Source organism: Amblyomma americanum, chromosome 10, assembly GCF_052857255.1.
Source record: "Amblyomma americanum isolate KBUSLIRL-KWMA chromosome 10, ASM5285725v1, whole genome shotgun sequence".
NCBI classification, from domain to species: Eukaryota; Metazoa; Arthropoda; class Arachnida; order Ixodida; family Ixodidae; genus Amblyomma; species Amblyomma americanum.
In genome coordinates this window covers 7,320,322-7,331,375 of record NC_135506.1, presented here as the reverse complement: position 1 = coordinate 7,331,375, position 11,054 = coordinate 7,320,322, and the positions used below count along the sequence as shown (strand labels likewise).

Sequence of the window (11,054 nt, the reverse complement as noted above, 5' to 3'; positions counted from 1 at the left end):
AGGGGAATCGAGCCCACGGCTTCGTATTCGGTGGCGCAGCACGATAGCCGTCTAGACAATTGACTCATTCATCATCTCGGGTGACGGCGGCTCACTCCGAAGAATTCAAGAGGGAAACAGTCATAAATTCACCATGCAGCAGATAGACTAGGCAAGAGTGAATCAGACTATAATAATAATAATAATAGGTTTTTGGTGGAAAGGAAATGGCGCAGTATCTGTCTCATATATCGTTGGACACCTGAACCGCGCCGTAAGGGAAGGGATAAAGGAGGGAGCGAAAGAAGAGAGGAACAAATAGGACCGTAGTGGAGGGCTCCGGAATAATTTCGACCACCTGGGGATCTTTAACGTGCACTGACATCGCACAGCACACGGGCGCCTTAGCGTTTTTCCTCCATAAAAACGCAGCCGCCGCGGTCGGGTTCGAACCCGGGAACTCCGGATCAGTAGTCGAGCGCCCTAACCACTGAGCCACCGCGGCGGGGCTGAATCAGACTGCTGCTTTGTTTTTCTGGATGATTAAACGATCATATTTTTGCGTGACTGTGGTGGCCCGCTTTCGTGCCAGGTTTCCTCTTTTTTTTTTCCCTTTCCACAAACTCCCAACTATTTAAGGCGAGGTGAGAATTAGTTTTATCAAAAAACTTCATTTCTAGATTTTGTGACTTGCTGAGAGAGCATTTATTCAGCTTTCAGAAAATATATTACTGTTGGGTATTCGCGACTTCAAAAATGCTTTTTCATCAGTTTTTAGAGATTTTGTTCGCTTTTTTCTCAGAACAGAATTTTTTGCAGGACATGTACCGTTTCCTCAGTGCCTATAAAGCGTAAGCGAACACAATTTTCCACGTATTTCAATCGTTGCCTTTTACGCCCCTAGAACTGAAACCAAGACTCTAAGCGAATTTCTATTCGTATGACTAAAGAAAAACTATTCAAGGAGTGCAATTTATTGCATCGCAAAAGGGAAAAAAAACATTAAATCAGTATTTTTGCTGAAAGCGCATAATTTTAGTCTTTGTTCTGTTCAATAACAATATTTTCTAAAATACAAAACTTCAGGATTCTACATTCAGTGGATGTGAAGAGAAAGGTACATTATGGAAGAAAATACGAACAAAAATTAGCCGTACTAGGCAGAATTTTAATCTACAGCACCGAGTTCTAATGCAAGCTGCATTCGCTCGCAAATTTCATAGCCATAGTTGTTATTGAGGCTGCTCTATATACAGCCAATTTTTGAAAACCGTTTCAATGACTCACCCGATCAGAGCACATCTGGTTACCGGCGCTAACGATGGTTAACTGTTGCCGGTAGAGAGCGTCCTATAATGGTGTAGAAGCCTGAACGTGCTGGGCTCTCAATGTGCACTGTTCACGGTGCATGAACACGTCATCAAGATACTTGAGTTCCTTGAAGTTCTCTCGCCATAGTTACGCATTTGGCGCGTGCGATGGTTTAGCTTTTTCATACGTGGCCGGTTTCCAGGGCGACAGGTCAGTAGCTCAAAATTGCGCGTTCGTGTACCGTACGTGGCGCTCAGCTCGCTCTCTCGCCGACGGAAGTCCAACACAAACTCGTGATGCTCGTCATGCGTTGTTTCTCCTTTCGAGATTTGACACAAAATAATGAAAAATTACGGCGGACACTTAAGACTACTTACGGGATGTGAATGCGAAAGCATACACGCCTGCTCAAAAAGAGATTTGAGGGAAACTCAATGGGCACTTTTTAAAGCTCCAGTCCATCAGTCCTCTGCACCTACTTGCGCCTACTCATATAAGCTGGCATTCCTGATCTTTTGTGATTGCACCGTATACATTCAATACTATAGAAAGCAGTACACTGTTTTAAATTATGATCAGTATTTTCCTGTTTTGTATGCAGTGACAGCACAATTCTCTCAAGTTCTCACAGTTATTTCAGGCAGCATTTTACACTCAAGTACCTAGATCTGTGGCTCGAAAAGCAAAACGTTAATTTTAAGTGCTCGAAAACTATTCCTCTCCTAATTTCGGCATAAACCGTCCTGTCGCTTTCTACTGGCCGTTTATTGCGACAGCAATAGCTAATGATTCCCAGCATCTAAAACCCCCACTAGATGAATAGTTATTCAACATTTAAAAGTTAACAGGGGCACCTAATTTCATTGTATGTTGGCAATCCGATAATTTTAGCAACTTTGATGCCTATACCGTTAATGACGTCACTTCTGGTCTGGTGACGTCACTTTCTTCAAGCGAATGGACACGCTCCCGAATGGTGACGTCACTTTACTCCAGCCAGCGGAAATGCTCCGATCTGGTGACATCAGTTCCTTCCAGCCAATCAGCCAATGGGAATGCTCCGGTCTGGTGACATGATATTCCTCCAGCCAATCAGCGAACTTAGCCTCCGACGACACATTTTCTTCCCGATGAGGCTAAGCCGCGGCGGTTCAGGTCTTCTCTGATTCTTGACAGGAGTGTGTAGTTGCGCCAGTGGATGCAGGTTCGAGCACATGATGACAAAACAGCGCGTTGACACGAGACATGATAAAATAGTGGCACAACACATGGCACTGCATTGGTTCGTCCTAATTGTGTAAATAGCATTGCATTTATGGAGCAGCCAGTCATTTCTTCAGCTAGCAACGACTTTATTTTTTGAATGTTTGATTACGCAGTGCTTTAAAGACGGTAAAACGGGACGCTGAGTTGGCAGGAAAGGGTATGAAGGGACACTGATATCTGAAGATGGCATTCGCTTGGAGATTCATGCAACTACAGTAGACAACACCGGTGCCGTCTCTGTCTTCCAGGCTGTAAAAATAAACAAAGGAGAAAGATTAACCTTTCATCTGAAGGCATCGGCCATTAGAAGAACATGAAGTGTATATTCTGTCAAGGTGTGGCTGATCATTTGCAGATTCTCGGACACAGGTTTCAGATGCATAGATGTGTACAAAGTCGACCGACTCGCGACCGGGTATGTCTCTCGGAAACACTGCGTTGCATGCATCGGCTCGCGCATCGTATACGAGCAGGCCGTTCGTAAAACCTTCCGTGAACTCGAAGTTCTGTCCACGCAAGTGACAAATCGCTTTCTTTGGGCGAGCCCATTTCGAACGGTGTATCCGTATTTGATACCGGCGCAACAAATTCGAGAGAAAATGCTTTTTCTGGCATCGCAGTTGACGAGTACAGCGCTTCTGCATGATCTCTAAAAATTGTATCTAATTCTAATTACGTAATATTTCGCATTGTAAGTTCGACACAAAACTTTCTTTTTCCTTCCCAAAAAGGCATATGCAGATATCGGAGCTTTTGAAGAGAGTCGGAATAAAAGCAAAGATTAATTAACCGATGCAGAAGAATAATCCGGAGGTTAATGCCCTTTCAGGACGAAGGCCTCTCTTGAAGAGATAGATGCTCAATCAGTCCTGTCCTACTCCAGCGAATGCCCTCATCTCGTCGCCTCGCCCTATCTGTGTCAGCTGACATCTTAACTTCTCTTCCTTGGGCGTCGGTTCCACAGGCATGCCCACAAACAGTCATTTATAATATCTTTTAATTGGGACGTCCAGCGTACCTGCTGCTGTAGCGACGCCTTGATCGCCGCGTCGAAGACCTCCCGCACGCCGGTCTGCTTGAGCGCCGAGCATTCGACGTACGCCGCCGCCCGGATGCGGCTCGCCACGGCACGGCCCTCAGACGTCGTCACGGGGGGCTTGTAGTTGCGCGGCAGCACCGGCGGAGGGCGGTAGTCGTCGCGGATGTCCTGCGGAGCGCCATTCACAACCATTCACGTGACCGTCTTCATGTCGCGTGGAATGACGTCAGATCCCTGTTCCTCGTCCCCCCAGCAGCGCTGAAACCGAAACTTCAGCGCGAAGGAAGCTGATGACACCGTGTTCGAGAACTGTCCACTTTTTTCCCATTTATTTTGCAAACTTTTCAGTGCCGATTCGTTCTGAAGGAAACGTAACAATACGCTTACCCCCCCGTGGTAATGTAAATTGCAGCGACAGCTCGGGTTGGTTCGAGATGCTGATGCCACTCGGAGTGTTAGGTTAGGTTTATCGGGGTTTAACGTCCCAAAGCGACGCAAGGCTATGAGGGACGCCGTAGGGAAGGGCTCTGGAAATTTCGACCACCTGGGGTTCTTTAACGTGCACTGACATCGCACAGTACACGGTCCTCTAGAGTTTTTCCTCCATCGAAATTGGACCGCCGTGGCCGGGATCGAGCCCGCGTCTTTCGGGTCAGCAGCCGAGCGCCAGAACCACTGAGCCACCGCGGCGGCCTCTCGGAGTGTTAGTACCGCTGGGCAGGGTATGTGATGTCAGTTGCGTTTATGGTGCTACACTCGTATTATGGCTCAGAACCTTTTGCTTAGCGTGCTGCAGTAGCCGGATGCTGCAACCAGTCATGGGGTGTGGTGGGGAGGTTGAGGTGTAAGTGTGGGAGTAAAGATTTAAGAGGGCAGACGGGCGTCGCGCACGCCATGAGATGAGGGTTCGTACTCCCACAGCCCTAGCATGTGTTGGTGGTGTGGGGGTGCTGCGTTGACAGTGCTGGAGTAGCCGGGCACGATAATCAGTGATGTGGTGAGGGAGTGGTGGTTAAGAGAGTGGGGGGTGCGACGTGCGCTTACGACGACGCGATCTCGCAGTAGAGCGATTCTCATACAGCTATCGCTGTAAAACAAGGTATCAGCGATAACACCACACGAATAATAACAAAGAAAAAAAGTGGCCGACCCGCGTTCACTTTCAATGAATGATCAGAGCAAAATACTACTAGTTATTTGCGGTAAAAATCTCAAGCGATCAAAATAGCATCACAGTGACCACACGCAATGAATGATTCCTGACAAATAAAGGCTGGAGTTGCAAACAGATATGGGAACATAAAACATGCTGCCCCTATCGTTGCCTTTGAACAGGGCGCATCTACTTTAGATTGGGCAGGTCAACAAATGCGAGACGAAATCCCCATTTGACGCTCGTCCACGGTTAACACAAACTATGCATGCTGCACCATCAGGTAGAGAAAACACGCAGCAGTGTGCGCCAATGCCGCAAGACATGCAATAATACAGCGCCCACCGATTGACTGCTCTCGCGTGTATTCGAGCTATTCCTGTGGAGTCACGGGCGCCATTTTGTGGTGCACCAAATAGCCACTGCAGTGAATGCCTGAGCAGGCTGGGATAAGCCGATCAGATATGCCCTCAGCCTTGCACCGTGGTACATGCACCACAAAATGGCGGCCATTGTGACGTCGGTCCTTAGTCCCTATAACCGTATACCTTCTTGTTGCCGACGAGCACGATGGGCACCTGGGGCAGGTAGTGGCGTATCTCTGGCTCCCACTTGTACTCGACGTTGCTCAGGCTGTCCTGGTTGTCCAGGGTGAAGCACATGACCACCACGTTGGCCTGGCAGTAGGAGAGGGGCCGCAGCCTGTCGTAGTCCTCCTCTCCCGCAGTGTCCCACAGGGACAGGCGGACCTGGACACCAGGACAGGGAAGGAGGAGTTTCATGCTTCAGAGGTGTGAAGTTCCATCGTGCTGCTTGCGGTGCGATATTCTTCATCTTTTCTTGACCCCACCCGTCACTCAACACGGAAAAAGCAGACATCCTAAGCAAGGTAGTCGCTACTGTAAAATATTCCCTACTGCTAGCCTGATTACAAACGTGACAGACCATTCTTACAATATCCGTTTACGCTTACTTTCTTACGCCCCGAAAGACGTGAGTTCGATCCCAGCCGCGGCGGTCGAATTTCGATGGAGACGAAATTCTAGAGGCCCGTGTACTGTGCGATGTCAGTGCACGTTTAAGAACCCCAGGAGGTCGAAATTTCTGGAGCCCTTCACTACGGCGTCCCTCATAGCCTGAGTCGCTTTGGGACGTTAAGCCCCCATAAACCCACAAACCCATTACTTTCTCACAGAGCGTTCTTAGAGTTTATGTTGGTGATTGTTAACCTGACTAGTACAGTTATTTTTGTATTTATTAACTAGTACACGTTTGTTTAAGGTCTTTGTGATTCATTTTTATCAGCCTGACCTTAAAACTGTTCTTTCTGCCCACTTCTGCGGTCTCATAATGTGGCTGACAGTATTGCACATAAATAAATAAAGTAATGCCATGTAACTTCAAATGGCATGCAACCAAGGTGCTCACTGTCAGAAATGTCCGAAGATCAGGGCAGATACGTTACACATACTAGACGCACTTAATGCCGCCGCTGTTTCCTGCACCTTCCGACTTCCTCTTGGGGAGCTTGATTTCCTTCCGACTCGGCCAATAACCAGTAAGCCTTAGAGTTATAAGCGCTACTTTTCATGGGGCCTTAGTTGCCGCAAGCAAAGTTGCTTTCCTCCGAAATAGCTAACTTCGACGCCTGGCAGCAGTGCTGAGCCGAGGTCTCGTGGCTTTTTTCGCAAGACTGCATGTTTCGAACTTGGCAAATTAGATACTGCTATAGTTCTTTCAGCCACATTAGAAACGTTGCGCTGTTGTTCAATATTATTACCATTTCAGCGCTGGGCTGCGACAAATTAACCGTTTCTTTCTATTCAAACCAGACCTAAAGCTTGGTGTGCGTGCGTGTGCGTGTGCGTGTGTGTGTGTGTGTGTGCGCGTGCGTGTGTGTGTGTGTGTGTGTGTGTGTGTGTGTGTGTGTGTGTGTGTGTGTGTGTGTGTGTGTGTGTGTGTGTGTGTGTGTGTGCGTGCGTGCGTGCGTGCGTGCGTGCGTGTGTGCGTGCGTGCGTGCGTGCGTCCGTACTGTTTGCGGACTGGCTATGAAGGGGCCCACTAACAGAACTGCCGTCTTCACACACTGATAAGAATGCCGTCGGCAAGCAGAGAACGAAACTGAGCGGTTTTTCTTTTTCTTTCTTAATGTTCAAGCAACAACCAAAACTTAGCTGGTCAATAACACAACATTCGGTCATATCGACTCCGTATGTACAGTAAGGGTCACACTTACAGGGAACACGAGGAATGGTTAAACTGGCTCTTAACGCGGAGAAAAGTTGGTTCACCGCGAAGCAAAGCACAACTTCGGGCTCCTCCTCTCGAGATCTCTGCGCCTTTTTGTCTTTTCGCGAGGAAACCTGCTTTTCTGGAGTTAAGAGCCGGTTTAACCATTTCTCTTGTTCCATTTTAGAATGACACATACTGTACACGTAACTGTATCGGCCTTGTTTCCGTTACTGCTGAGTGAGATATGACGTGCCGCCAATGGTTGAAGCTTATATTTGCAACCTTTTACGATAAGCTTCGTGGCGCAACAATCTAAAGCCTGACACGAGAAACGAACACGCTCAGACAAAAAAAAATGTCTTCAAGATGGATGCCTCGCGCTTTACTTACTGGAACTCTGATGGGAGTGTACCTTCATTTGCTTATTTTGCAGGAATGTGAACTTGAAAGACATTAAATGTGCTCATTTGTTTACGCAACGACTTCGGAAGACATGAATGAGCCAAAATAAGCATAACCGATACCCTTAGAGAAAAACTGAGGACAATTCTGTGAAGTTAATATCAGCAAAATATTGATTCTCTTGGTCTTTCGGGGTATGTTAACGCTGCTCTGGCAGCAAAAGGCACATTTAGTGTTGAGAAAATTGAATTTAAAAATCCGCGCCCAAAATCTGGTGTCGACGCACGCATTCTAGTTGCGAAATCGGCCGGCGATGGAGAAACCTTTCTTTCGTTTTCTTTTTGGCTTTTATACCTTATAAAAAGTCCGTTTTCTGTGAGAGTGATCTTATTATGATTGGAACGCGGCACCCTATCGACACTAACCAACTTCATTCTGTCCTCAGTGTCCCTTTAAGCAGTGCTGAGTCACGACGTCTACACATGAGGACGCGAAAGTAATTGCATATTTATCATCCCAGAGGTGGACTTTACAGCAGCGTGAGGTTGAGCTAGTTGGTGGTACGAGAACGTGATGAAAGAACAGCGCGTTTAAACAGGATGCAAGAAGGGACGACACAACACAGGGTGACCTGGGTTGCATACCCGTACCCTGCTCTGGTTGAACTGGACGATCGTGGTGTACGTCTCGAAGACAGTGGGCACGTAGACGTCCGGAAAGGTGTCGCTGCAGTAGGTAACGAGGAGGCAGGTCTTGCCGCAGTTGCCATCGCCGACCACCACCAGCTTCCTGTCGATGGCTTCCTTCCTCCCGGTCATGGCTTAGGGCGAAGACGTCGCTGGGGCTCCCGCTTCCGACACACACACCCACCCGCTCGGATTCACTAAAGCTATGCGCCGGCTCTCCAGCGTATAGCGAAGACCGGTACACCGAAGGGATGCGAGCCGGAACGAAGCGGCCGTCGACCCTCAGTCGATGCGCGTGTAGGCCCGTCCTTCGATGCGGCGCCCGACAAAGACATCGAGGGGAACACTGGTCATGGTCTTCGACGAGGACAACGTCTTGTGCACGTCCGCGCTTGTTCCTCGAAGACGAGGAACTCGCTGCCAGCGGCTGCAGGAGTCGGTTTCACAACCGCCTTTAAATTTACCCCTTTCCCAATCGGCGAACTCTGACGTCGCCGTTCTGTTTCCGGTGGCTGCGGCTTCCGCCGATAACCGCGGAACCCGGCCGACAAGGCCGAGCGGCTCACGTGTTTCCTGTGCTGGCAAATGAAGAGCAAATGCGAGACGCGAGCTCTGCGCGATTGGTGTGCCTGTTGTTCTCGATCCCCGATCCGCGAACGGCAACGGGCCGCATTTCGTGTATCGTAGAATGTACAGTATTTACCAAAAGTAACCGGCCAACGGTGGTTTGTTTCTTAGCGGCGTAGGGAAGCACTTGTGGCAGCGCTGAAGCTCTCAATCTGTGTAATTTAGGGTGAACCTTTGTCCTCTCGTTCTGACGCCTTCCGGTTTTTATAGGGGTGCCGTAAGGGCTCCGTTATACGGTTGAGAAGCAAATAAAATTGGCAGTGGCTTAACTTGTCTAACCCTGGAACTCAAAGCAAGCATGCTTGCTGTAAGCGTCTGATGCTCGTCCATGGCAGCTCCGCTATACACGCTCGCGACAGCCGTTTTAATATATACAACACGACCACTTGGCTATGACATGGTATCACGTGGTCTTACGACACCCCCATCGGATGTCTTCACGTGGCTTCACTTCACCCCATCCGATGTTACTAAGGCCATAGGTGAACCCAAAGGTCACCCAGTGTCAAAGGTCAGCTAAAGATCATGGGCCAAGGTAAGGGGTGGAGGGTGGAGGGTATGGCACCACAACTGTGCCACATATGGTCATACACTGCTAACGTGGATGGGCTGGAGGTCGTTCAAGATAATTCTCCGGCCTACGCGACGACTGCTTTACCTAGTGTAGTGAAGCTTTTCGCTTCAAAACCTGTCGCTCGGTTACTTGTGGCAAAGGGGGTGCGTGGGCTTGCTTGGAAGGCGCCACTTAGTGAAGTGCTGGGATCTGTGCGTAGTTTTCGCATATGTATGCCATGGTCCTCAGTCAACTTGTTCCTCTTAATTTTCGGTAAAGGAAGTCGGCTTTGGCGGGCGTGTAATGCGGAGAACATTTAAAACCTGTGGTTCCCCACGATAAGAGAGTGGATTCTAAGAGAAGGCAAACGTAGGGAATAGAATCAACTGGAGGTCATTGGGAAAGGCGTTTGTATTGTGTTGGACATAAACAGGACTTGGGTCTCAGGAGCCTCATCGGTGGCTTTGTATGAAACAAAGCCACCCGGCAGTGGCTGTGTTTCGCAAGTAAATATCTAATATAGGCAGATTAATAAAAAAGTAATTATATGCAAGTAAATATCTATCTCACAACGGAGTCTGAAGAATCACCGCGCCTCAGATGCTAACAGAACGACAAAGGGATAGTTTATGAACTTTTATTTATTGCTTTATAACGCTACCTCTAACTATAACGAAAAAAATGTTTTCGTTACCTATCGAATTTTTGTAAGAAACATACAACACTAGCTCTATATACATTGTAATAAAACCACTTGAGAAATCCTCCCGAACGTTTAGTTCTTGTGTGCACGGCTTCCAGGCTGTGCGCACTGTGATATTAAATAGGCAAGTCTCCTTTTCCTAGCGTTCACGATTACATAGAGAAGAAGAATGTAACGTAACATATATAATAAGCTTTGAATGGCTTAACCATGTTTCCCAGCTGGGATTGGAAGAAGGAGATGAAAGCGGCGAACGAAGGATCATCATCGTCATCATCAGCCTGACTACGCTCACTGCAGGGCAAAGGCCTCTCCCATGTCTCTCCAATTAACCCTGTTCTTTGCCAGCTGCGCCCACCGTATGCCCGCAAACTTCTTTATCTCATCCGCCCACCTCTTAGGTGTGGGTAAGTGCCAATCTCCGAGGTGAAAACAACGGCAACAAGAACACCGGTTCGCCATATCTCTACTTCCATGAGAAAAGCTCTATGAAAAGTATTTGCACTGATTAAAAGATCACCTCGGGACATTGCCTCGGTTATTGAGGTGTAACACGGAGTAACCCAGCAGCCTTTTGCACAATATCTGCAGCGGCAACAAGGGAAATGAGTGTGCGGATTCAGTGGTACCTTTATAGCACGGCTGCTGAACGTCGAAACGCACTCGTTTATAAGGACGCTGCACGCCCCTGCCTACTACCAGATGCATGGCTGACTCATTGGAGGCTCCCATGCAGATGGAAGGCGGCCGGTCCCAGCTGCCGGTGGCAAATGCTGCCCAGGTTGGCCCGCCTAAGCGGAGCCGTGGATACTCGGCGAGGCGGAGGCAACTGACGACTTCCTTCGCACGGAGTAGCGGAGAAGGTGTCAAAAAGGGTGCTGCGACAGAGAGTGCCTGTGCGCGGCGTGGCACCCCATATCTCTTCAGCCTCTTCCCGTCCCGCGTTGCGCCTTTGGGTTGGAGAGTGCACACACTGTGCAGGCCTGCTTTGCTGCGAGATAGCGCAGGCACCCCAACGAGCGAAGCGTGGTCGGACGGTGCAGGTGACGAGGGTGGACCTTCGCCAGCGTCCAGGAATGGAACATGGTCGGCGGCTGAGGGCA

The 11,054-nt window shown here is 48.8% G+C and overlaps 1 protein-coding gene across 1 annotated transcript; it reads right to left on the bottom strand.

Moving 5' to 3' along the window:
- Window positions 1–2,262: 2,262 nt before the first annotated feature.
- On the bottom strand, window positions 2,263–8,520 carry LOC144107701 (ras-like GTP-binding protein rhoA). Its single transcript, XM_077640830.1, has 4 exons — window positions 8,033–8,520; window positions 5,297–5,497; window positions 3,575–3,763; window positions 2,263–2,805 (listed from the first exon to the last, which is right to left on the bottom strand). The coding sequence occupies exons 1-4, from the start codon at window positions 8,198–8,200 to the stop codon at window positions 2,767–2,769; spliced, it is 597 nt and encodes a 198-aa protein (XP_077496956.1). The 5' UTR covers window positions 8,201–8,520; the 3' UTR covers window positions 2,263–2,766.
- Between the last annotated feature and the right edge of the window lie 2,534 nt (window positions 8,521–11,054).

What these genes read in the sequence shown, in the direction of transcription:
- LOC144107701 (XM_077640830.1), bottom strand. Translation starts at nt 8,200, where the DNA reads ATGACCGGGAGGAAGGAAGCCATCGACAGGAAGCTGGTGGTGGTCGGC. An exon ending in TCCAGTTCAACCAGAGCAGG is followed by an intron (nt 5,498 to 8,032) that starts GTACGGGTATGC and finishes CCTGGTGTCCAG; the next exon opens with GTCCGCCTGTCCCTGTGGGA. An exon ending in AGGCGTCGCTACAGCAGCAG is followed by an intron (nt 2,806 to 3,574) that starts GTACGCTGGACG and finishes TTATTTTTACAG; the next exon opens with CCTGGAAGACAGAGACGGCA.